This window comes from Terrapene carolina, unplaced genomic scaffold, assembly GCF_002925995.2.
Source record: "Terrapene carolina triunguis isolate 2854851 unplaced genomic scaffold, T_m_triunguis-2.0 Scaffold112, whole genome shotgun sequence".
Classification (NCBI taxonomy): Eukaryota; Metazoa; Chordata; order Testudines; family Emydidae; genus Terrapene; species Terrapene triunguis.
In genome coordinates, this window is record NW_020664463.1 from 4,774,754 (window position 1) to 4,802,518 (window position 27,765).

At 41.7% G+C, this 27,765-nt stretch overlaps 1 protein-coding gene across 1 annotated transcript in view; it reads left to right on the top strand.

Annotated features, from left to right (window-relative positions):
- The window catches only part of PDE3A (phosphodiesterase 3A), a 371,809-nt gene that overhangs the window by 316,136 nt on the left and 27,908 nt on the right, over positions 1–27,765 (top strand). The window contains exons 4-9 of the mRNA XM_024203245.3: positions 1,284–1,438; positions 5,716–5,831; positions 10,056–10,275; positions 13,547–13,632; positions 16,127–16,296; positions 17,644–17,781. Of these exons, the coding sequence (XP_024059013.2) occupies positions 1,284–1,438; positions 5,716–5,831; positions 10,056–10,275; positions 13,547–13,632; positions 16,127–16,296; positions 17,644–17,781 (885 nt within the window). The remainder of the gene's footprint in view (positions 1–1,283; positions 1,439–5,715; positions 5,832–10,055; positions 10,276–13,546; positions 13,633–16,126; positions 16,297–17,643; positions 17,782–27,765) is intronic.

The following is a 27,765-nucleotide window of genomic DNA, read 5'->3' on the forward strand; positions in this document are numbered from 1 at the left end:
ATAATGTAATAGCTCCTATTGAAAACTCAATATTCATTGGCCCAGATGACTGCAGTAATGGTGATATTTCCATATGCATAGAATAGTAGATATTAAGATATCACTGTGGATTGGCAAGTGCTGAATTTCTTGGGAGGCTCTCTGTAACAAGGTACATTAGATACAAACTAACATATTTAGATAGTTTTGAAAAAACAACATATACAGCAAACACATCATGTATTATAGGCAGGGCTGAAGGACTGCTTATTCTTAAGGTTGCCTGACACTTCCCATTATGAGATCCTGATTTCAGTTGCTTATAACTTTGCAAAACTTTAACCATTTGGGCTGAAATTTACCATGCACGGTCTCTGCCTCAGACTGAATCTGTTGATCCAGTGGCACAATAAGCCAGTGACATCCACTGTAGATCCTTATAAATATGTATATAGTTATTTTTTTTAGTTCTCAATGTTCTCAAACTGAACATTCTTCACGATAATTAAAAGGCAACAAATAATATAAAAATTCAACATCTGCAACATAATGATGTGACCACTTGTATATCCGCAATAAAAGTGACCCCACAAATAACAGTAACCCCCTAATCAACTCCACCCATTCCCTCAACCTGCCTCCTCGCCAGACATCTGGGAAAAACCCCATCTACAAGGATCAGGTAGAGAGATCTAAGGAGCATGCAAGACAATCAGATAAGTCAGGAAAACTCGGCTGCAAGCAATCCACTAGAATTTCTCCCCACCCCCTTGCCTTGCCATGAAATATTTTTGCTAGTAATTTTTCTTCCTTTTTGCAAAAGCATTGTGGAAGATTGTGTCCCATCACGTAAATGTTTGATTTTCATGGATTGTCTTCAATTTGGCTGGATAGAGCAGAGAAACCTGCTGGGGGGGTTTTGGCGGGAGGGGGAGGGGCGAAGAGAGGGGTTGTTTTGTTTGTTTTGCTTCCTTTCCTGCTTCCTATCTCTGATGTCAAAGAATGTGTGGCTGCTATTTCCAACTCTTTAAGCAACTTGCTAGTGTGACTTTGGCCAAGTCACTTAGGGCTTGTTTTTCAAAGGCGCTGAGTTCCTTAACGTTGACTCCAATGGGACCTCTGAGTGCTGAGCACTTCTGACAATCAGTCCCTTGATCTTTCTTTGCCTCAATTTCCCCATCTGTAAAATAGGGCTTATGGCACTTACCCACCTCACAGGGTGTGTCAGGCTCAATTACTGAATTGACATTTTAGATCCCCGATGAAAGGTGGTATATATAATTGCAAAGTATTATCTGCTGTAGCGCCTACGGAAGAGTCTGCCTCCAGGTCTACTCAGGCGAGTGTCATCAACTTGGACCACAACAACATCTGCCACAGGTTTACCTACCTTGGAGCCTGCACCAGTGAGAAGAGACCGCAGTGGCAGCATCAAACCTCATGAATCTTCTTCATCCAGGTAAGAAAACCATCCTGTTTGTATCTTTCGGAGAACTTCTTTGGTTTTCTGTGGGCATGTAGGTGTGTAATAATGTCTTCTCTTGGGAAACTGTAGATCAGAAATTTGAAAGAGTTCCCATTCTAGGTTTGGGGGGTTTTGTTGTTGTTGTTGTTGTTTTTTGTTTTTTAGAGAATTAAAACCTTTATATTAGGCCAGATTACTACAAACACAAATTCAGCAAGGTTTAAAAGCCAAAAGATTCAATGAGTTGCAAAACCAGAACTTAAAAAGATGATGTAAAAAAAAATTATCTATTAAAGGTCTTTGCTAAATTCTTCTGCTATATCCTTATACTCTTTCCTCTGCATTTTCTGAGCAGATAGTTCTGATCAGGGGCGGCTCCAGGCACCAGCACAACAAGCGAGTGCCTGGGGCGGCAAGCCGCAGGGGGCGGCGTGCCGATCGCTGTGAGGGCAGCAGTCGGGCAGCCTTCGGCGGCATGCCTGCAGGAGGTCCGCTGGTCCCGCGGCTTCGGCGGCAATTCGGCGGTGGGTATGCTGAGGGCGCGGGACCGGCAGATCACCTGCAGAAATGCCGCCGAATCTGCGTGACCAGCGGACCGCCCACAGGCATGCTGCAGAAAGCCATTTGACTGCCGTGCTTGGGGCGGCAAAAAACATAGAGCTGCCCCTGGTTCTGATGATTGATTATAAGTATTTTTAAATGAAATGTACAATTTCAGACATCTGACAATAAGAGCAAGAAATTTCATGGTGTGTTTTAGTGGTTCCATTAATATTATTATTTCAAGAACACCACAAGTGTTCAAGGGGCTCTACAGACATAAAAGAAGATAAGGTCTCAACCTTGAGCTTTCAAGCTAACTCATTCAAATGTAATGCAAACAATAAAAAGTCATTTGCAAAAGTGTAAGCAGACAACACCACAGAGGAGCATAATCTTGGAAGGCAAGGCCAAAGAAGTGGGTTTGAAAGAGGAAAAGGAGAGTATTGAAAGAGAGTGTTCCAAGCATTAAAAAGGTACAATATAAGAACTATGACACAAAGGGAGGAATTAGGAAGGAGAACATTGATTGCCTAGTGCACGAAGCAGACATGATAGAATTTGAGACCAGAGACATAGGTGGGGGCAAAGATGTGTAGAACCATTCCTTACAGAACATTTTCTAGCACTGTATCCAGGCTAGTTTTCAACGTTCCCAGGAAGTGCTGCTCAACAGGTGCACCATACAATTTTATGTGGGGATTCATAAATTCTTATTACAAAGTTTATAGTTCTGGTATAGAAACAAAATAAAGAGCTAAATTTTCTGTTCATGGCTGTTAAGGCTTCCAAGCTTCCTTGTGCCATCAACATACAACCTTTCCAAATTCTCTCAGTCCCTTTTATCTCATCTTATTAAAGAGCTTATCCTATAAACCATTTGCTGCTACAGGAACAGGATCACAGCAAGTATTTTATGGGGATGGAAATGGTGAGGCCCATGTTATTTGAGGATGCCTGAAGTTTCAGGCCTTCTCAAGGAGGCTGCCACTAGGGGAGACCTGAAGCATTCCAGCGGCAAATAGGATAAAAAGGCCTGGTCTACACTGCGGGGGGGGGGGGGGGAGGAGAAAGGGGATCGACCTAAAATACGCAACTTCAGCTGCGAGAATAGCGTAGCTGAAGTCAATGTATCTTAGGTCGACTTACCTCGCATCCTTACGGCGCAGGGTCGACTGCCACCGCTCCCCCATCGACTCTGCTTCTGCCTCTCGCCGTGGTGGAGTACAGGAGTCAACGGCAGAGCGATCGGGGATCGATTTATCATGTCTACACTAGACACGATAAATCGATCCCTGATAGATCGATCACTACCCGCCGATCTAGTGTAGACATACCCTTAGTAAGGCCATGGCCCTAGCTGTGGTAAAAGCTGCAGAGGGGAAGAAAAAAGATGATCATATTTTGTAGCCCTGGAACCAGCCACAGAGGCATCCTTGAAAATATCTGGGGGCTGCAGTATAGCTTAGAAACCAAGTAAAGTGAAATATAAACAAGATAGCACCATGTGGAAATCTTTTTCAGCCACTGTTTTTCTGTGATTCATACAGCTTTCTTGATTTATATTGTTGATTCCAGACTCTCACGTAGTATGTAAGCTTCCTAAGAAGGGAATCTGAAGTGAGGGGGAGGGGAGCAATTAAATATTGCTGGTGGTGTTTTTCTAGTTATGTAACTCTTTATGATGAGCCAACTAAACGGGCTATCAATTCTTCCTAAGTTTAATGTCACCAATTGCATAAGGATAGCTCTGTCCAGCCTCCCAGCCTATTGTTTACAGCTCGTCCATTACAGGAGCAGAAGCAATTCAAATTCCCAGAAGAGGAAAGTGGGGGCTGTATGTCTAGCATAACTTAGCCAAACAAATTGGGGCATTTTGCATCAATAAAACACTCAAGAAAAAGGTCTTGACTAGGAAAAAAAATCTATTTAATGGCTTATTTTTTCCCTCGCACTTTATCTGTGTTTGTCAAAGTGAGACTGGATTGGGAGGGAAAGGAATGTGCACCATTCTGTTATCCTCAAAGCCACAAAAAAGGCAATAGAGCCATTCTGTGGCAGCTCCACAGATCACAGGGTCTGCAGCTTTTGTGCCCCACAACCCCTATGAGCAGGAGGTAGCCTATGTATTTCCATAGTTGTGGGCTCACCAGCTTTGCCTAGACTGCTGCATAGGTTCCAGAATCCTGTGCACACACTTCCCTCTATGCAACAGAAGTGGTGAGGCAAGGTCCTTGCATAGCTTCAAAGGAAAGTAACTTCATGAAAGTAACATCTTAGGGTTCCATATTCACTTCCTCAGAGTCACTTCCTTAACAAGTTAGAAGATTTTCCAAGCTCCCAGCATTTCATTCTCATCCTAGGATCCAAAAACCAGCTGGGTTCATTCTGCCTTTTGCTTCATGACAGATAACTATTCTGCCATCTGAAGTTAGCTACGCCATGAAACAGAACGGAACCTAGCTTGCTCTTCCATAGCAGTAAGATTCCTGTGGTGCTAAGAAGTAAAACAAAAAAATTGCCGTAAGATATAAAAAATTCCTCTTAATATAAAATCCCTTAAGTAGTATAGGACCCAGTTTGCTTTGAGGGACCATCTGTTGCCCTATATTCTATGTCAGCATTTAAAATCAGAAGGACTGGGACCTGTTCACCATCTTGTGTTAGAATCTTGAAGCACAGCAGAGTTAGGTCATGACAAGACATTTGAAGGATTAGAGGGCAAAGGCCTTATGGATCTGTGCCCTCATTGTGGAAGAACGCACTGAGGCATCCGTGTAAGCAGGTGGCATGTGGCGGTTCCTTTATTAAATTACAGTGATAAAAGCAGCTTTTCCACCTTACAGAATCACCTGGCATCAGGACATAAAAGATACAGAAGTGCCAAGACTGCCATTCTCATTTTCCCTTTTGTTTTTTTCTTTTTTATGGTGCTTTTCAATGATTTTCTCTTAGATCAGTGAGCAGATATCTACAAGTAGCTTTCCAAGAGTCTCTTAGTAGGGATTTTTTTTCAAAAGCTGCATGTGATGTATCTGAAAGGTGCTGGATTGAAAGCCTTGGGAACTAGAGGCCTCTATTTATCCACAAAGCAGACACACCACAGGCAGCAGTACTGCAAGCTTCCCCCCAGTGTGATTCCATCCTGCTGTGGAAGCTGTATCACTACAGATTGCATTAAGTGGCACCCTTGTTGGCAATCTGAGGAGAAAAATCCAATGGGCCTGATTTTCATGGTCAGCAAGGCCCTTTTATACAGCTCCAGGTATGTAAAGAGACCTTAACGAGGTGTAAATTTAATTGAAGCCCACTTTCAGACTGCTTCCACACCATCAGCACAGCATAAAGGAATTTTAGTATAAATTAAATGAAAAGGCCTGGGCACTGGTGTCACTCCTAGCGGCAGTCTCACCAGCACCAAAGCATGGTTGAGGTAAATTGGAAAGCCAGCTTGGAAGAACCTTACCGTACCAATGTTGTAACTGTGTTTGGCTTAAATCAATGACTTAAATGTCTGGAGTTGTCAGTCCAGCACCTCTCGGCAATACTGAATTCACTAAAAATAATAATTGAAACAGTTGATAATGCAGCCCTCCATAGTAGAGTTTTTTGTTCTTACATGTGGAGTGCTGTGACGATTAACTTCTCTCAGAACTCTGTCACCAAGACCTTTGCAGGCAGCAATGCTTATGTAATAATAGTTGTGTGTGTTTGTACTCTTGATCTTACAGCACTGACCCTTGGAACAGCTCAATTCTGATGGCCATCACAAAAAGTAGGTCCTTCTCGGCCTCCTATGCGATGTCTGCTACAAACCATCTGAATTCCAAAAGGCAAAGCCGACAAGGTGAACAGCTATTTCTGGTTTGACGTTTATTTTATTTAGTCAAGCTTGCTTTCCCTAAAGCTGCAGTGTACTCTGGGAAATCTGGTGATTGACACACACAGCATTTTTTGCTTTCCGTCTACTCTTTCTCTTCACCCACATTCCCATAAATTAGACTTCAGTTATTTCCATCATTTAAAAACACAGTGATCTAAAACGCTACAGTTTATAGTAGTGTTGCTGTAGTGTTTTGACCTTTCCATTGTAAAAGTTGTTCGTTTCTGTTCTATTACTTCAGTGATCTATGTGCTAAATTCTGCCTTCAGTTACCTCTAGGCAATCCCATTGACTCCAGTAGGGTTGAAGACCAATTGTATCTCATAACATACTCGTTAAACTGACCGTCTGTATATTTTCCATTGTCTTCATTAAGTTTGCCTGGTTATAATAAACAATAGAATTTGTCTTTGTGGGAGATAGGCATAGGCAGCTAATTGTCCTTATCATACAATTATATCCAAATGACAAGAACATTTTAACCTATATGCCTTTCCGTCTGTCATGGAAAAAGTCTAAAAGGCCTTTATTGATGGTCAGATCAAATCAAATGCATATCTGCCAATTTGTGAAGCACAGCTCTTAGACAAGGTTTCAAAAAAAGTTACCAGTAACCAATGAATAAAAGGATCCAACTAGTTTCAAAAGGTTCTTTTTTTAAAAAAAGAATAAACCTAGAAATTCTTTTTCTGACATTGTAGTGACAGGTGATGTTACATAACATCTTCACTCAGTACTGGGAAACTTCCAGATAATGTTTTAGCCAGAAAAAAAATAGGGAAGATAACTTCTTAACTGATAATAACATTTACAATAGAACAGTTTTTTGAACTCATCAATGGTCTATAGATGGCTATCTTACCTGACTTGTATTGGAGTCCAGAAGAATGTTTCCCCATGCTCTCAAGCACCAAATAAAGATTGTTACCATGGCTTTTCTTGCTAAATCAGCACCTTTGAGCTGAAATTTTCAAAAGCAGCCATTGATTTTGGTGCTCAGTTTGAAACAACTTGGGGCTGTTTTTCAGAAGTGCTGAAAATCCACTGATCAAAGGGAAGTACGTGGGACCTGTCTTCCTGGCCTAATGTTGGGCCCCAAGGAATCCAAAATTAGAGACCATTTTGAAAATATATCTGCATGTTTATTAGATCACCGTCAGCCATGTTTGCTAGAAGAAATTGTTTTTCAACTTCAAGCCTGGAGCAAACTTTGATAACTCCCCTGAGATGGGTGACATCTTGGCCTATTGAAGTCAATAGGAGTTTTACCACGGACATCAATAGGGTCAGGATTTCACCCATATGATTAAAGGAAGTTTATAATGGAAATGTTGGCATGATCCTGACCCTACTGTCTAGAAAAATCTGCCACAAATATAAAATCCACACACAATTTAAAGCTGTAGGAGATTTTTGCCTCTTTTTCTTTCTTATTTCTCTTCCATCTATCCCCTGCTTATAAAAATGTATAAACAAATCTTTTCCCATTCTGAAAGAGGAAAAATATTTTCATTTTAGAATGATTCTCTTCATTGCTTTTTTTGTAACTCTTTCACTGCTGTTTTTTCACTGCACCTGTTATGCTGCTGTTGTCCTATTAACCTTCCACTGATGTTTCTAGAATGTTATGGCATGCTTGGTACAGGAATGTGTTACAGTAGCATAGCAGATGCATTCTGGGTACAAGTAAAATATCTCAAAAATTAGGTAGCCACCCAGCTGTCAGGTTAATTACATACCTGAATGCAATGCAGTAATATTGCTTACGTACAACACAGGATTTCTAACTGAATTTGTTTAATGCAGAGCTATTCGCTTCACTTCTTTGTGAGGAGCAGCAAGTATGCTGCAAGGGATATGGCCCTTTGGATAAAATGCAAAGCCAAGATCCTTCACCCCTAAGAGCATTAAAGATCCTGGCACTTTTTGCAAGAATTAGGGGTGTTAGCTCTACTGCTGTGGCCAAACTGCAGTTTGGCTAATTACAGACTACATACTGTTTGCTGAAAATTTCCTTTGCAGCATTGGATGCAGACTTCTGCTTTACTTCCTGACCTAAGCTGTTATATAGCTGCTTTGCGCTACTATGTCATTCCTCAGAGGTGGCTGCATTTCCGTACTGGGCAAAGAGATTTCTGTGTAGACCGCATGTATACAATATATAAAGAACCTGAGGGCCCTTTGGGCAGAGAAGTTCTCAGATACCACAGTGATGAGTTAGAAGTGGAAGTAGATAGATATCACAATAACAGAGTAGCAGTTATAAACAAAGGGATAAAGCCAAGATGAGAACCTAAGAGATTAAAATAACAGAGATGTAATTTTGAGCTCCCTAGAGAAGAAATGTGCTTCTGCCCTGGTACATAGAAAAATGGTGGTATCTCAAATAATACTGTGTGATAACTGACAGCAAATTTTGACTTTTCAATGGTCACCATTAAATAAGGTTCCATATTTTTACTCCTTTAAAGTGATAGAGGACATCAAAAAGACATATTGAGGATATGTGGATTTCTAGAAAGATGCAAACATCAAAAGCCTTTACTATTATAGTTAATGCTTCATAATCTTAAATCAAAATTATTTTCTAATTCAGAGATGACTGTTTTACCAAAAATATGTTTAGGTAGTTTGGCACCACAGAAACGTTCAAACAAGTAAAAATAACATTTTCTGTAGACTTGAAAATAAACATGATTAAAAAAAACTGGGTGGCTGAGCATGAGAAATATGGCTTAGCAGATCTGAAAGCGTGACATTCCCTGTAACCTCAGGTACAGTTTCCAGCCGGGTTGACTCAGCCTTTCATCTTTCTAAAATACACACATTTACGTCCTTGCAGTTTATTGTTCGTGAGTCTTTTGTATGAGACTTTAAGGTCTTTTCTGCTATGGCTACATCATGAAGAGTAAGGGTTTGCCCCAATGGTCTTGGCTCAGAATGTCTCCTTGCCCCCCTTGTAATGGGGGACTGGGTGTAGTATTGCAGTGCTTTTCTCACTTCTGGCTCCCCCTGCTGGCTGACCATGGTGGGTCTTGCATGCCTTGGCCCTCCAGTCAAATCACAAAGTCCAAATGAACCCATTCCAGGGTTTACACCACTCTGCCTATGACAGGTAGGGAAACCCAGGCCCACCCACTATGCTGAGTTCCAGACCAGGGATCGTATAAATAGCATCTTCACACTGCTCGATTCCAGTTTGTTGCTGCTTCTTCCATGGGCCTTTCCTATTGGGCCCCTTTTAGCTTCACCCTTATCTCAGGGTTAACATTCTTAGGTCCTCTCTCTCCCTGCAAATCCAGCTTAAGCAAATCAGCCAGGAACTGACCTGATAAGGCCCTGCATCTCCTTTTATCTGAGTCTGCTGGGCTCCGACTGGCTGCTTCCTTAAGGTCTCTCTAGATAGGCCTAGAGGACCCATCTTCACTGCTTCTTTCCAGTCACTTTGCTGCTTCTTGGGGTGGGGTGTAGGAGGACCACAGGACCAGCTTGGGAGCCACAATGGCCACATAAACCCTGTCACATCCCATCTGTGCACTGGTTTGGGTGCTGCACTTCATCCCAGAGGTGCTCGCCTCTGCGCCACAACTGAGGCAACTATATCTCAGTGGTGCTTGAGCATGTGTCTTCTCTAGTTTCTAAAAATGTTGGAATCCTTTAAGATGAAAGGATAATATATTATCCTTATTTTAAAATATTACTGTTTGGCTTATCACTTACCTACTCATATGTAGAACTCTGGGTTCATTACAAAGGCAGGTAAGCATTTTTGTCTCTACTTTATAGGTGAGGAAATTGAAATGCAAAGATATTAAGTGGTTTGCCCAGAATCAGACAATGAGGCAGAACCTGGAATAAAACCCAAGTTTCCTGACTCCCAGTCTGTTGCCATATACTCTGGACCATGCTGCCTCCCCTTATTTTCCTACCGTGTTCTTTCATTTGTGTATACTGCTTGTATGCCCTTATCAAAGGGGAATATGCCCTAAACATGTAAAGCTAGTAGTTGGCATAGCTCTATTGATTCAATGAAGTTTTGCTGATTTATGCTAGTAGAGTCCTGGCCCTGTGTGGAGAATTTTTTTGTATTGCTCTGTGTATTTCGGAAGTAATTCTCTCTGCATACAGTGAATTGATATATCTGTATATTGACTTTTTTGAATTGAAGAAACTGTTTTCTCTTGCTAGGTATCCCGCCAAACATTTCACCTCTCACTTCCCCATGCCATTCACCTATTCAGGGAACCCCAGCCACCAGTCCCACTGGCAAAACCTCTTCTGTGCAATTTCCAGACCCTACTGACACTGACACCAAGCAAACCTTGAAACCACACAAGGTTTTAACTTCTACTCAGAGCGCACCTGACCGTTCGGAGCAGATTATGGGGCCCCCTGTTATCTGTAGCAGGTAAGATGTTAATTTGATACCCATCTGCTTGTTTTTCCCTTTTTCTTACCCATACTCTTGATTTACTTCAGCACAGTATATTGATATAATTTCCCCCACATTGAAGCAGTTCACTGTATGCCAGTAATGGTTTAGTTCAATGCTACACAGTATTTTTAAAATTCAAAACAATTAACTGCAATTAAAAGCTTTTACTTATGTTGAGTATGTAGTCTGATTTATAGACAATCGATCTGTGATTTTTTTAATCTAAATTTTCATGTTAATGAAATGTGTTTTTCGTGCCACACTCTAGTCACAATAACACACACTTTGGGGTCATGTTCCAGTTTTTCAATATACAAACCTTATTTAAGAAATGACAGTCAGCCACCTAGGATTTGGAAAAGTACAGACCAAAGATCCACAGTGGGTCAGTTTTTCTGATGAAGGCAAAAGATTAAATGCTTCAGATAAACTATTGTACTTGAAATTCAAATGGATTGTCCATCCTCTCCCCTATCCCAGGTACATTTTATAGTTGTGCCCAATGTATTGCTGCCACACTAGCTCTTTGCCTTTAGCGTTTTCAAAATGCACAGTTTCTACTACGTTACAGTACCTGTAACTAGCACAATACTAGCACAATAATTAAACTAAAGTCTGCATTGCTGTGGGCTTGGCCTCAAGATGGACTGAATGGATTATATCCTTCCAGAGGTGGAGACAAATACACAGAATAGTAATGGTAGTTAATATTTTAAAGAAGCAATTGCAATGAAGAAGTCTGTTGCTACTGCCAAATATTACAAAACAATGTAGTAATAGCATACTTTAAGTAACGCTTAGTTGCTGTAAGAGAACACAGCTTCTAACTTGGGCAGTCACCACCTGGAAGTACTGTTGTTTCATGTCTCCAAAAAGACTTAGTTGAAGTGAAACATGAATAATGGACTCGGCAATGTGTGTCCAATGCAACACTGTGAGAAATTTCAGTATCATGGTGTGAAGTGTGTCAACCCTGTTGGAGATTGGCATGAACACAGTCAAGCTCATCGCATTGCTAGTTTTGATCTCAGCAGTTACATTTTTGTGACCTGGGGTCAATGAGAAGAGAACACTTTAAAATAGGAGTCTCTTTCATTTGAGATAATGTTGGATTAGATGCTAGAAAGTGTTGACGTGCTATCTCAGTACCAGGGGTTTAGTTCATTTATTTCTCGAAAATCGTCAGTGTTTTTTCTGACTTATTCACGTGACTTTTGATGAGTGCTGTTTTTATTATCTGTTGATGGAGTTTGCTGTCTGTGGAGTTAAGTGGGGACACTCAAAGCTGAGGCTGCGAGTAGTTGCTGTGATAAGTAACTACCTTGTTGGCATTTAGCAACCTTACCTGGTTTTTGAAACAAAACATTTAGGTTTTGGAATAAACATATAGTTAAACTCAACTAGTACCCCAGCCAAAAATGTCAACGCAAATATAAATGCCATCCATTAAAATACTAATAATAAATATCATCATTACTGAGAACACTGTTGCAGAATCATCAGTAACAATAACAATTTACTTGTTACTGGTATACAGATGTCACTTCTGCAGATACAAGCTGAACCCCTAGCACATTATTTATGTACCCACTGCTAACATAAATATAATATAAAAAAAAACAGCTCAGGGAGACAGATTGGGTTATCCCACAAGAGAATGTCACTTGGAGTTGGTTGCATCAGTAGTAAAATTATTAGTAAAATATTAATTATGAATTAATACATTTTCTCAAGCCTGGATATTCAGAGTGTAAGCTACTATGTGTTCGTGGTATATGAGGTAAAAACAATGAAGAAAAGAGTACATAATTATACATTAAACGCAAACAAAAACTTACAAGAGATAGTAGCCCTGCTCTCTCACACTGTCCAGCAGTTATAAGGCTGCTGCTCATTGAAGACTGGATCCACTGTCTGATGAAATCAATGAGAAGACTTCCCTTGTCTTCAGTGTGCTCCAGGCTCAGGAGATTAGTGGCATATATTCAGCACTTGGTTTTAGTGCTGCTTGTCTAGGGTACGTCTTCACTACCCGCCGTATCAGCGGGTAGCAATCGATTTATCCGGGATCGATATATCGCGTCTCATTAAGACGCGATATATCGATCCCCGAACGCGCTCACCGTCGACTCCAGAACTCCACCAGAGCGAGCGGCGGTAGCGCAGTTGACGGGGGAGCTGCGGCCGTCGATCCCGCGCCGTCTGGACCCCAGGTAATTCGATCCAAGATACTTCGACTTCAGCTACACTATTCGCGTAGCTGAAGTTGCGTATCTTGGATCGATCCCCCCCCCCCCAGTGTAGACCAGCCCTTATACTCCACACCTGAGTGAAGTGTGTCAGGCTAGTTGGCAATAAAACCGTCCAGCCAGCTTTCCTAAATGCTGTAGCGTAAGAAATCAATAAGTCATTTAATGTCGTCCAATTTTGTGGCCCTCATTATTTGGACGTTTACCCAATTTGAATTTGATAAGCACTTTTAAATGGGATAAAACTGATAACGTACATAGGATCTCTGTTTTTTTAACTTAGGGCTTGTCTACACTTACTGTGGATCGATGCTGTGGCGATCGATCCACCGGGGAGGGGGGTCGATTTAGTGGGTCTACACTTTTGCAATCATTAAAAGATTTCCTTTGCCTCCAAGGGCTTTGGATCGGGCTCCAAGTTTCCTACAGACTGTCTTAACAGTGTGCTCACTTTTGCCTTCCTTTGCACTCTGTTTTCACTTGATATCCCTGAATTCAGTGCTTAATTTGTGCCAGGGCTGACCCCTGACACCTCTAAGATTGGCAGTTTATAGTCCCTGCATCTCGGAGCTTGCCATGTCAGTTATGAAAGTAAAAAAATTGCTTTTAATAGTGTAATTGTGTTATATTTTCAATTTGCTCTTTTGGACTTGTAAACTTAGAAAATAATAAACATATTTAAAAAAATCATATTGGGGTGGGATTCACTGATATGATGTGCCTCCTTTGCATCACACTGGCAATGGCAAGCAGCTCTAAACCCAGCTTAGCTGGCTGGTTAAGCCGCGTTTATGGCTGCCTTTTGCAATACTGGCACCCAACAAAAAATCAGAGCATTCCTGTGAATTTGTCCTTTGGCTGCGCAAAGGACTGTAGATTATATGGTAGGGCATAATCCTGTACTAGCAGCAAGGATCAAGAAATGGTCTAGATGACTTTTCCTCTGTAATTTACATGATTCTTTAATGTTCATGTTCTTTGATATTGTGTTCCAGCTGTGGCAGACCGTATAGCCAAATAGGTTCTGGCACTGGTGCACTGGACAGAGGTGATGGAACAACACATGCCCTGACCAGAACAGGTAATTTTCTGGTTGTAAAATCAAAAAAGTTGTTCCTCTAAAATGTGGCTGTTGAGGGAGTGTGTAGACACTCCTGTCTTTTTTTTTTTTTTTTTTTTAATACAGCGATAGTACATGGGTGAGATCACAGGAATGATGTTTGTTACTGTTCCAAAGGAAAGGAAATACAGTCCTAGGCCAAGACCATCCCCTTAAGACAGTCTCCATGCAACGGATGGTTGTGAGTTTCTGAAGGTGTCAACTGTTATTTCAGCAGCCTCCTCAAGTCCAGGGATCTGCAACAGAGAAGAGGATGGGTGGAGATATATCCCTGGCCCCGCCAATTCTGTGGGCAACCTGTAGAAGGGTCAATGCAGCATAGGCCATATTCACATTACCACGGAGACCGTTCTGTGCCAGGAAATCCCTTTCAAGGCATGGTGATTCTGGCAGGCTGGCGCCATTGAAGCCACGTTACAGCTATGTCTACACTGCACACCACTGACAGCGGTGTGTCGGCTATGTGTAGCTACACGCCTCAGTGAAAAGCAGGCTGTGTCCACACTGCATTATGTAGCTACATGTGTCAGTGAAAGGCTCTGGCAGGAGGGAGGCAGTGGGGAAAGGCTCTGAGAGCTCCCCCCCTGCTACAGCCTTTCACTGTGGCAAGGAAAGGCTCTGGCAGAGAGGAAGCAGTGTGGAAAGGCTCAGCAGCAGGGAACTGCCAGAGCCTTTTCCTGCTGCTGGAGTATTTCCATGTGGCAGGGAAAGGCTCCTGCAGCGGGAAAATGCTCCAGAAACAGGGAGCTGCCAGAGCCTTTCCCCGCTGCAGGAGCATTTCACTTCTGAAGTAGCAGTGTAGATGTGAGAGGCACTGCTTGGGCATGTACAGGGTCGTGTTGGGTACATACCCAGGTATATATACCACAGGGTTCAGGCATGTCTTTATTCTACTCACCTAAGCAGTGTCTTATTGTCTGCATTGCTATTTATGCCCATCTAGGGGGGCATATAGTCTATGTACTGTACATGCTGCTGAAAGGAGTGTGCAGTGTAGAGGTGAGTTAGGGATGGGTACAGGCATGTGTCTGGCCTGGGAGATAGACACGCAGCCTCCACAATTTTATAACAGTGAGAGTAATTAACCGTTGGAACCATTTATCTAGGGTTGTGGTGGATTCTACATCAGTGACAATTTTTAAATCAAGAGTGGGTATTTTTCTACAAGATCTATTCTAGGAATACTTTGGGGAAGTTCTATGGCCTGTGTTATACAGGAGGTCAGACTAGATCAAGGGTTCTCAAACTGGGGGTTGAGACCCCTCAAGCGGTCGTAAGTTTATTACGGGGGGGTTGCGAGCTGTCAGCCTCCACCCCAAACCCTGCTTTGCCTCGTTTCCAGCATTTATAATGGTGTTAAATATATAAAAAAGTGTTTTTAATTTATAAGGGGGGGTCACACTCAGAGGCTTGCTATGTGAAAGGGGTCCCCAGTACAAAAGTTTGAGAACCACTGGACTAGATGATCACAAAGGTCCCTTCTGGCCTTGAAACCTATGAATATAGCAAAAGTTAATGCCTCGGTAAGGTAATTGTATGTTGATTTCCTCTCCATATTCGATATCCAGAACCTGGACATTATGTAGCGTTTATTGTGTGAGTGTTTACTCGCTAATTTTAAGTGTAAATGATTCAGTAACATATAGACCCTGGAAGTTGCTTTTCAGGCTGTTTATCACATCATTGTACGTGGTAATGTTGTTTTGAAGGATACAGACAGCACAGCAGTATTTTATTCTATCACTTTTTATTTTTTCAAGAGTTGGGATAAAATAGACTTTTGGAAATCCTATAACTTTTTTCTATCCAGAAAAAATAATTCTTTCTAAAATTTTAATACTTTCTTCTATTGCAGACTTTTCTATCAACACCTGTTCTTTCTGTCTGCTTCATTTCTCCGTGTAATTTACACCTCGAACTGTATAACTCTTGCTCAGGATCTAGGAAGTAGAATATCTGTATATTTATATCTAGTCACGAAGCTAAATTCAGCTTTCAGATGTAGGTGCTTGGGGTTTTCAGTAACTTCAGGGAGAGCTGCATTCATCCCAGGGCAGCACTAGTCCATATACTGTAAAAATAATTGTGTATATTAAAAATATACCATGTGTGGCACAAAGTATTTATAAAGAGGAATCTGAATATGCTCTTCATTAACTCAGTTTTAGAGGGTTAAAAATATGCAATAAATGTGGTCTCGCTCTCGGTCACCTAATTTGGCCCACCCTAATATTAGTCCTCAGAGTTTCCTCATTCTTCATTCTGTGGTCCCAGTTTTCAGACCCTGCAGGGGTACCTCTTTCAGTGCAGTTGAATAGACTGTCAGATTTCAGCCCTAGGCAAGTAGCACATTTGTATATGAGTCAGAGATCATGTTGGTATTACTCAGCTGGTCAGAGAGAATGCCTTTTAGTAGGGTCTTACAGTTCTCAAAACAGTCCAATTTGCATTGTAGATGATCCAGCTCAAGCCACCTCTGACTATGAAACCAACAACAGCGACAGCAGTGATATTGTACAAAATGACGACGAGACAGATTGCTCTAAAGAACAGATGCGGAAGGGATCTGTCTGCAGAACATACGCGCCTGAGACTATCATGTTGCACCCTTTAATACCACCCGAGGTAGTTCACGATTGCTTTAAATAATGCTTTCATACTTTATTCGAATACACCTCAAGACACTGGGGAAAGAATGATGCAGTCTAAAGATCCTGGACAAGATTTTCCAAAATAATTGCATAAATTCGGGTCATGTCCACATTTATGTATCTTTTAATAGGTGACCTGATTTTCTAAAGCACTAAGCACCCATTCAAATCAGTGGGAGCTGTTGAGTGCTTAGCATTTTTGAAAATTAAGCCACCTATTTTGATTCATAAATATGGATTTAGGATTCTAACTTTAAGCACACATTTTTGAAAATTTTGCTTGTCAGGTATGGAAATAATCTTGTGTATGTTACCAGTACAATGTGTACAGTCTTTCTGATTAGCCATGTAAACACTTTAATGGCCTAGTAAACCTTGTAACCTTGTTTAGCATATACAGTGGTCACCATTAAAAAATTAACGTTGGCCAAAGGGTACTACACAATTATTATAGTTATTTCCTGTACTAAATATAGGGAAAGACATTTGTACCTCATATACCATATACTCTGAGACTAATGTTGGTATATGCTGATGTTTCATAGGACCACTGTAGTGAGTTGTAAGTTTGGTTCAAACGAGCAAGAAAATGTTTTAATGTTTAATCAAAATTTTAAAGGCCCTTAAATCTGTGCAATTAGACTAAAAAACTCTCACGAGAACAACATTTCTAGCAATTTCTGCTTCTGGTCAGAGCTGGATATGCCAGGAGAAGAGATTTTTCTGGAGGTTTTTTGGTTCTTTTGTTTCCACTTCCGGTCATTACTTGAAAATGAAGAGCTGTGAGAGAGTAAAGAGTAGGAGGCAGGGAAAGGGTGAGACTTCTTTCAGATTTCAAAAAAGGTTTCTTTTCAGTGTGTCTCTCTGAGTGGAACAAGGGAAGGGTTCTTATTTTATTATCTCTGAATATGTTACTTACACATTTCTATTCACTGTAAGACTAGCTTGGAATTTGTTGCCTGAATCCTGTTGTTAGTCTCTAGCAGTCCACAATATGGAAGTAACAAATGAATATGTTTTCTTCTGCCCAATGCAAGTTTTACAATAAAAGTGAATGACCTCTCTGCAGCTGTAATAATCAGACACTGATCTTTCATTTCCAGGATTACCTATCAATTCCAGCTTAACAACAATTATAAAGTAGAAGGGCTAAATTAAGATATGGTGGAAACAAGCGTAACTCCATTGTATTCAATGAGATGGCACCTGCTTACGTCAGTGGTTAATTTTGGCCCTAGATTTATAGCGCTTTTACCTCTTTAGTTTGACTTTTCATAAGTCTGTGATCTATCAGAATTCTCTCTTCTAATTCTTGGTGCAGGACAAACCTATCCTTGCCCCAGAGCCTCTTGTCATGGACAACTTGGACTCTCTTATGGATCAGCTAAACAATTGGAACTTCCCAGTCTTTGATTTGGTGGAAAAAATAGGAAAGAAATGCGGTCGGATCCTCAGCCAGGTAAGAAGCATGTTTTGTACAGGCAGGTTGGATGTGCAGTCCCAGTGTACTGTGTGTACATAGACTGATACAGACTAAAATAGAACTTTAAAAATGTGATGGGCCCTGTAAGTTACAGCAGCATAGGAACTGGGAAATCCTGCCATACAGTTCCATGATAGCAGCAGCTGAGCTAATTCCACAAATCCATTACCATTAAAAGGTCTCCTTCTACTTCCTTCTCCCCCAATCTTGTCTCTTAAAAGAATTGTAAATGCATATTGGCCCACTGTACCTTCAACTATGACTCGAAAAGCTGCTGCTGCTGCCACCATCTTCAGGTTGCTGTCTTGTGGGATTTTGCATTGAGTCCATCACATGAGGCATAGAGGGCCACAAAGAGACCGCTGACCCAAAAGAGTAGGTATGGTCTTCTCTTACATTGCAAATCCTAGTCAAACCGTACATGAGACCAAGATTCATGGAAAAAATCTGGTCCTACTGGCTTGCCCCTGTACCTCACTTTTAAAGAGTCAACATGTTGGCAGTAAATACTTCTGCTCCACCTAATAAAGATCTGAATCAGGTGTAACCTGCTAAGGTTCCTTTTTAACTGCCAACTTTTCATTTGTTCCTCCAAGTAGAATGAAGGTGCTGACACAACCTTTATTTACACAGTACAATTGACACCCCTATAATCATCATCACTTTCCTGGCCAAGCTTTCTTCTCTGTCGTTCACCTCTTGATGGCACAGAGACAAACTGGCCATTTTCTCTTGTAGTGGGATAATGGTTTAGTCAACAGGGGAAGTGTATAATGTATGTTCAGGACACAAACCCAAAACAAATTGGGTTTCGACTGATATAGTATCTCTTTACAAAGTAGTATGTGCGGGAGGCTACTGGAAAGCAGTGAATGTGTTAATCAAGTTTAACTGTCTCACATTATACACGCAGAGGTTAAGGTGCTAACCAGCCCTCAGTGTAACAAACGCCAATTAATGCTAAATCAAGTCCTGGTCCCTTGGTTGTTGATGATTATTCAGCTGCATACAGCTAATTCAAAAGCCAACCAGGAAAGATGATTGATTAAATTCAGAGTGACATTAGGATTTACTCTGAGAGCTATTTCCTTGTCAGCAACCCCAGCCTGTACTTCAGCATGTAACAGCTGTGCAAAACCAGCTTGCCAATATTCCGGGTTCCTTAAAGGGTAAGAAGAACGCCTACGCTGTGTATTGGTGATCATTTAGAAGGTCCTACAATTGACAGAATATAGGGAGTAGAATTTTGATTATATATCTTTTTGGTATGTGTTACAACAACAACAAGGCCAATACATACGCACTCTTGCTTTTCACTATATATTATTGCTATTTTTATGTCTGTTTATACGTAAACATTTTCTCTATGAAAAACCCAACAACTGGGATCTAAACAAAATCTTTTGGTTGTGCATATGTATCTGTATAGCACTTCTTATCAGAGAGAATGTGAAATGACACACTTCCCCCAGCTGTTTTCCCCTGTTGTCCCCACTTCTCTGTAATCACTACCCTCCACCACTGCCTTTTTTTCCCCCTCTTCTGCTTCTACCTGCAGACCTTGAGTGTTCAGAAAACCTGCTTGAAGATGTCATCACTGTCCACACCATGAGTGAATTGTCACCTGCCAAAGCCCAAATAGTGGGACATGGTGAGGGGCAAAGATGCAAAATGAGGGATATGAAAAAATCAATCCGAGGTGCTTCAAAAACTTGGGATTTATTTATTTAGTACAAACAGTTGTATCCTCAACTTCAGGCTTCAGCATTTCTGATATCAATAATTTACATTGACATTAATGTAAATGGGATGACCCAAGCTCAGAGTGGCACAAGATTAAATTTGGGTTTAAAAATGAAGATGTCCCCCACTAATAAGGAAGCAAGGTGACTGAATGAAATGAGCTATTTTTTTTAAAACTGGGGAACAGGTTGACTTTCTGATGTGTAATTTATATCACAGTATGTCTTTAAAGTGGAATGAACAAAGGCAAATAAACGCATCAGTGATTTATTCTCCGCTTTCCACAATTAAATACTCATCTTTTTTTAAAAAAAATAGAAAGAAATAAAATTAACAAGAGGAATTAACTATGCATGCCCCACAATCCAAAATTTATGAGGTGGAACAAAGAGGAGTTGACATGTTCCCCCAGGCGGGTGTTCGGCTTAGAAAGCAAATGCTGGCCTAGCATTTTGAAGGCTACTTGAGATGTCTCTTTCTTATTTGTGGAATGTTAAATTGATTTAGCCACTATATAAAAAAGACCCCACACAACTCTGACGATAAAAGCATTCTTGCTAAGTACAATGGAAAGCACTTAAATGCAGCACAGGCAAACCTGTAAACAAAGGGATAGAAAGACCTTCACAGAAAAAAATCTCACTTCAGAATGGAACAGCAAAACTCTCCAATTGAAATTGCAGCTTCACAACAAGCCACAGAGCTACTAATGCCTTAATTTATGCTTATTGCTCTTCTAATCGTAATTCCTGTAGGGAAGAAACCAGTTTGCTTTAGAAAGGAAGGTAGAGTAGGTGAGCTTGGAAAAAAAATGTATAGCTTGAAGTGGAAGCATCTCTCCTCTGACCATTACCAAACTGCAAGTGGATTAAAATGATGGGCCTGGGCTCAGATTCTAGGAAAATCTACAGTGTCAAGGTTCTGATTCTGTGTTTCTGTACCTGTAAATAAGGCCCATGGGAAGTGTTTCACAGCTAGCTGAGGCTGGGGGCTATTGGTCACATTGTCATCATCTGTATATTTCTGCACAAAGAAATTAAACAGCCCTATAAAAAGAATGGCATGGGAAATCTCTTCATGGGGAATGTTGTTCGTCATAAGATGGCTTTTGAATGAAAATTAAAAATTACCCATGAATGGAAACATTGGGGGTTTGGAGTCAGGGCATTATTAGTGGCAGGCTCTAATCTGTGGAATTCATTACTGCCAGAAACCCTGAACATGACTATATTCAGAAAGCATTGTAGCACCTGCCTAGTTGGCCAAATTTTTGCAGAAGTACTTGTTCCGTTTCCCGTATCTTCTTGTCTCTGATTTATTTTGTCTTGATGCTGATGGGAACCTAGGCTTCTAGGTTCCTATACAGGGGAATGTAAAAGCAGCAAAGAATCCTGTGGCACCTTATAGACTAACAGATGTATTGGAGCATGAGCTTTTATGGGTGAATACCCACGTCTTCGGATGCATGTAGTGGAAATTTCCAGAGGCAGGTATAAATATGCAAGCAAGAGTGAGTCAGGCTAGAGATAACGAGGTTAGCTCAATCAGGGAGGATGAGGCCCTCTTCTAGCAGTTGAGGTGTGAACACCAAGGGAGGAGAAACTGCTTTTGTAGTTGGCTAGCCATTCACAGTCTTTGTTTAATCCTGAGCTGATGGTGTCAAATTTGCAGATGAACTGAAGCTCAGCAGTTTCAGGGGAATGTATTTACTTATTTATTTAGCTGTGCACAGCTACTGTTATGGTGGGCATTATCCATGTGCCTGTAATAAGTAATACATAGAAGATGGTTATACCGAGCAACATGTGAATAATGAGTTCCCTCTTTGAAAGAAACGTCCATTAGAAATCATTTCACTGGAAGCATTTGTTTTTGTTTTAACAGACTCCAGAAACATTAGATTTATAAATTATTCATTTAAGCACTACGTTTTTCATAGACGGGGGAGGGGGGAGGTAGCAGGGAGGGGAGAGGGAAGTAACATCACTTGCCAAACAAAGGACATGTGTTGAAATTTATTTATTCCTAAGAATAAAAAGTGTACTGAGCACACTGGCAGTATGGCACATACAGCTGTTTTCTAACTAGGAAGCCATATGCAGTAGGGACCAATGGTTATGGTAATGTGTGATTAATAGCGCTAAGCCAAACCATAAGAATCTGACCTGATCTTCAGCTTGATGAACTGCCCCTAAACCCCAAACACAAGCAGAAGATAGGAAGAAAGGAGAAGGTGTTGCTTAGTAAGCCAGGGTGTGATTGTCCATCAGGTGATGTATACTCCTGAGATATGGCAACATTTGCCATGGGAGGAAAAAAGTCAAAAATAAGTTTATAATAAAGAGTACATAACAACTAAAACAGCAATACTTATTTTGCCAAAGTATCCAGATTTTCTGATGCCCAAGAAGCTATAAGTACCAGGAAACAAATGTCCCTTTGCCTCGTTCTTTCATTCTTTCTTGTGTCTGAATGCCTTGCTTGGCAGCTTATCCTTCTTGGTGCCTGGAAGAGCAGACCATTTCTCTCCAAATAAGCTGTTGGGAACTGGATACCATTCACTTCCACTCCTTGCCAGTCCAGTCAACTTCTTCAGAATTATTTTGAAACCTTCCCCTCTGACCTAAATCAATGCTGGAAATTCAGAGGGGAAAAAAATAACCTCCTTTTAAGGCATGCAGTTTGTAAAAATACCTGCCTAACAGTTGTATGAATCAATATGATTAAAATCTGCAGAATAATATTCTACCATTCCTCTTTTCCCACAGGGGTATGTTCCAGGGCAGTAAGATACAATGAACTAGACAGACAGTAGCAACTGGTGTCTTTTCTTTCCTGTTTTTTGTTCCTTTCACCTTCCATGGCTCAGTGATCTAAGACTAAGGTTTGAAATACCTCGTTTCCTCGTAGCTGCAAGTTTCAATCCTGGCTGGGTCAACTCAGCCATGATCCAAGAGAGGCAAATGGAGTTCCATGCTGTGTTTGGAAATCCTGGGCCCTGCTGGTCAAGCTGCCTGCACACTTCAGTTCTGGCTGCTACCATAGGGCATAAAGAGACAATGTGGGTGAGGTAATATCTTTTATTGGACCAACTTCTGTTGATGAGAGAGACAAATTTCTGAGATAAACAGAGCTTTTCTTCAGGTCTGGGAAAGGTACTAAGAGTGTCACAGTTAAATTCAAGGTTGAACAGATACTTTAGCGTAAGTAGTTAGCACAATTCCCAGACCTGAAGAAGAGCTCTGTGTAGCTCAGAAGCTTGCCCCTCTCATCAACAGAAGTTGATCCAATAAAAGATATTACCTCAGCCACATTGTCCCTCTAATAGCTTGGGACCAACAGGGCTACAACAACATTGCATACCATAGGGCATAGGTAGAGGTAGCCTGTTGCTCCCCCTTATAGGGTTTTGCCTAGCTGATATATGCAATGTATAGACCGACTGGCTATGCATCTGGCCTAACCATAATCCTCCTCTCTTTAGAGAGCTGCAGATGCCTATCCTGAGCAATGTTCGCTCTAATTTTTTCCATCCATGTGCAGAATAAATTTTGTTATGTGCACCGAGGTAAGGCACAGATGTGCACCACCAGTAGAAACAAAAAACCTAGATATAGAATCATAGAACTGGAAGGGGCTAAGAGAGGTCATCTAGTGCAGTCCCCTGCACTCGTGGCAGGACTAATTACACTGCTCTACAGCCAAAATGCTTCTGAAATAAATGTAGTCAAACTTTACTAATTCTGGGACACTGAGAACGAAAATGATGCTTAAAATTGTTGATTGGCTCTAGTTTTCAAGATATGCTATTGGGTCAGTATATACGACCCTTGACTTGGGAATGGCAAAGGATAAGTGAGTTATAAAGGGAAGGGATCTCAATTTAAACCAGAAATGACTAAAATACATCTTTGACTGGATCTATGAATAAATCTATGACTGGGTTTGGACAGTACTTGCTTTTTAGGCAAAACAATGAATGATGCAATCTGAAGCTGGTATTGCGTCATACATGATATGAATTGCATCATGTTATTCCTAGAAGTCATGGATGATGCAATCATAACGAAGCTTACATCACTCTGCTGAACAAATTGCCCTATATCAGCTCTAGAAATCATACAGTGTCATGCTCTCTTATTTGTCAGTGTTTGATTTTGCAAAGGGACACATTTCTGTTTAGCCAAAGTGAGCAGAGATGCCTCGTACTTGTGTGAACAGTGCAGATAACTTCTGCTATGTTTGTGGTGAAGTGACTTTTGCATCACAAAAGTGCAGTATAACCACTATGGTTAAGAAAGCCTATCACCTTTATTTTGGCTGCAAAATTGGAGCTCATGACAAGAGGTGGGCCCCACACATATGCTGCAACACTTGTGCAACAAATCTTCGCCAGTGGTTGAACAGGAAAAGGAAATCTATGCCTTTTGCAGTGCCAATGATTTGGAGAGAGCCAACAGATCATACCAGCAATTGTTACTTCTGCATGGTGCCTCCAGTTGGGAAAGGTGTGTCAAAGAAGAAAAAGTGGACTGTGCATTATCCAAACATTCCATCAGCTATACGCCCAGTACCCCACGGAGAAGGACTGCCGGTTCCTGATGCACCAGAATCATTCTCACTTGAGTCAGACGAGGAAGAGGATGAAACTTCTGGTCCTGAACCAGAAATGTCACAGGACCCACATTTTCTCCCATCCTCCTCCTCTGAACCACACCTCATAACACAAGGTGAACTGAATGACCTTGTCAGGGATTTGGAACTACCCAAGAGTAAGGCAGAGCTGTTGGGCTCCAGACTACAGCAGTGGAATCTCCTGGCAGGTGATGTTAGGGTTTCCATGTTCCGTGACCGTCAAAAGGATCTTGTCCCATTCTTCTTCATGGAAGGTGATCTTGTAGCCTGCAACAACATCGATGGTGTGATGGCAGCCCTCAACATCGTTCACGATCCAGATGAGTGGAGACTGTTCATTGATTCATCGAAGACAAGTCTTAAAGCTGTTTTACTGCATAATGGCAATGTTTTGCCATCAATTCCAGTTGGTCATGCAGTCCATATGAAGGAAACCTATGACAACATGAAACAACTTTTGAGGTGCATAAACTATGACCAACATCAGTGGCAGCTTTGTGGCGATTTGAAGGTTGTTGCTCTCTTGCGCTTGCTTGGTCTGCAGACTGGATACACAAAGTACTGCTGTTTCCTCTGTGAATGGGATAGTCGTGCAAGAGATTCCCACTACATCAAGAAAGATTGGCCACTCCGACAGTTATTGGAGCCTCGGAGGAAAAGTGTTCAGTATCCACCACTTGTTGAATCAAGGAAGATTTTGTTACCACCCTTACACATCAAGCTGGGTCTGATGAAGAACTTTGTCAAGGCCATTGACAAAACACAAGCAGCTTTCAAGTACCTCCGTGGAAAATTTCCAAGGTTAAGTGAAGCTAAGATAAAGGAAGGTGTCTTTGTTGGTCCTCAGATCTTGAACTTCTTCGAGATGATGCATTTGACCATGCACTGCGTGGCAAGGAAAAGACGGCATGGAAAGCCTTCCAGTTAGTGGCAATAAATTTTCTCGGAAACAACAAGGCAGACAACTACAGGTTGTTGGTGGAAAACCTCCTCAAGGCATACAAAAGCCTTGGTTGCAACATGTCACTAAAGATATATTTTTTGCACTCTCATCTAGATTTTTTTTCCACCGAACTGCGGAGCAGTGAGCGACGAGCACGGCGAGCGATTTCACCAGGACATTGCAACAATGGAGAAACGCTATCAGGGCAAATGGAGCCCATCAATGCCTGCAGACTATTGCTGGACAGTGACAAGAGATGCTCCATTTAATGAATACAAGAGACAAGCCAAGAAGCGCCGAGTAGACACTGAATAGGACTAAACTATGTACATAATAGTTTTTTGCCTTTTGTTTCATAATAAATTTTATTTATATAACCCTTTTGCTGATTTTTAAAGTGTTACATAAACAGGACAGGTGAAATATTATCATGTAAAGCAACCATAAACACATGAAAAGACCTAGGTTTACAATTTATGATTAAAACTCTACTATCTACACAATATACATAGACATAAAATGTAAAAACTTAAATATCTTAGAAACAGTAGCCAATCAGTTGTTTTAATTGTCATATTTGAATTCAGCACATCAAAATACATAATAAATAGCACATTTTATCTCTGAAGCAGACGACTTCTCAAAAATTGTAGACCAGTGTTATCTAAACTATTCCTGGCAGGTGTTTGTCTAACCTGCTCTTAAAAAATCTCCAATGATAGAGATGCCACAACATCCATAGGCAATTTATTCCAGTGCTTAACCACCCTGACAGTTAGGAAGTTTTTCCTAATGTCCAACCTAAACCTCCCTTGCTGCAATTTAAGCCCATTGCTTCTTGTCAGAGGGTAAGAAAAACAATTTTTCTTCCTCCTCCTTGTAACAGCCTTTTACATACTTGAAAACTCTTATCATGTTCCCTCTCAGTCTTCTCTTTTCCAGACTAAACACACCCATTTTTTTCAATCTGCCCTCATAGGTCCTGTTTTCTAGACCTTTAATCATTTTGTTACTCTTCTCTGGACTCTCTCCAGTTTGTCCACATTCTTCCTGAAATGTGGCACCCAGAACTGGATACAATACTCCAGTTGAGGCCTAATCAGAGCGGAGTAGAGCAGAATTACTTCTCGTGTCTTGCTTACAACTCTCCTGTTAATACATCCGAGAATGATATTTGCTTTTTTTCCCAACAGCATTACACTGTTGACTCATATTTAGCTTGTGGTCCACTATGACCCCCAGATCCCTTTCCTCAGTACTCCTTCCTAGGCAGTCATGTCCCATTTCGTATATGTGCAACTGATTGTTCCTTCCTAAATGGAGTACTTTGCATTTGTCCATATTGAATTTCATCTTATTTACTTCAGACCATTTCTCCAGTTTGTCCAGATCATTTTGAATTTTAATCCTATCCTTCAAAGCATTTGCAACCCCTCCCAGCTTGGTATTAATATATATTAATATATATTTTTAAAAAGTTACCATAGGGATAATTACTCCAGCCAGGACAGGTTAGGCATTTTAGAACTCACTACTCAAATAATTAAATTTAAGTGTAAGAGAGAAATAAAAATTATGAAATGCATAGACCAGTCAAAAAGTTAAAATAACACACTTTGAAAGAATAAAATTATAGAAAATATATGTGCATTGCAGGAAGTACGAAGAAGTAACAACAACAATAATACAAGTATGTGTTGGGAGGTAAGTGTGAAACACTCTGTGTGTGTGTGTGTGTGTGTGTGTGTGTGTGTGTGTGTGTGTGTGCACGCTGGCTGCTGGGGAAGTTTCTGATACGCCATGTGCTGTCTCTTTAAGGCACTCACTGAAAGCTCTCCTGCTCCTGAGTACCCTACCTCTGCGGAGATAGGGTCCATGGATGGGGGGGGGGGGAAATAGGCACCAACTTTCCTTGGCGCTGGTGGGTGCTCGCACCCCCCCGCCCCGACTCCACCCTTTCCCTGCCCCGCCCCCCTTCCAACTCCTTCCCCAAAGTCCCCACCCCAACTCTGCCCCCTCCCTGCCCCTATTGGACCCCTTCCCCAAATCCCCGCCCCAGCCCCGCCTCTTCCCCGAGCGCGCCACGTTCCCCCTCCCTCCCAGCCATGTGAAACAGCTGTTTCGTGGCGCAAGCGCTGGGAGCTAGGGGGGAAAAGCAGGCATGCGGCGCACTCAGAGGAGGAGGCAGAGCGGAGGTGGAGGTGAGCTGGGCGGGAGGGTGGGAGGGCAGGCGGGGAGCTGCCGGTGGGTGCTGAGCACCCACCAATTTTTCCCCGTGGGTGCTCCAGCCCCGGAGCACCCATGGAATCGGCGCCTATGGTGGGAGGCGGGGGGGAGAGACAGAATGTGTGTGTGTGTGAGAGAGAGAGAGATTGTGTGAGCTGGCTGCTGGGGAAGTCTCTGAGAGACTGTGCACTGTCTCTTTAAGGCACTCACTCACCACCCGGACCGCAGCAGCTCTCTCCTGCTCCGAGTCCTGAGCCCTGTCCCCTCTCCCCTGCTCTGCGGAGATGGGATACAGGGGCGGGGGGGGGGACACCCTGACATTAGCACTCCCCTCACACACACACACCCCATTCTGCACAGCCAGCAGGAGGGTCCTGGGAGCAGCTGGAGGAGCAATGTGGCTGCAAAGTAGC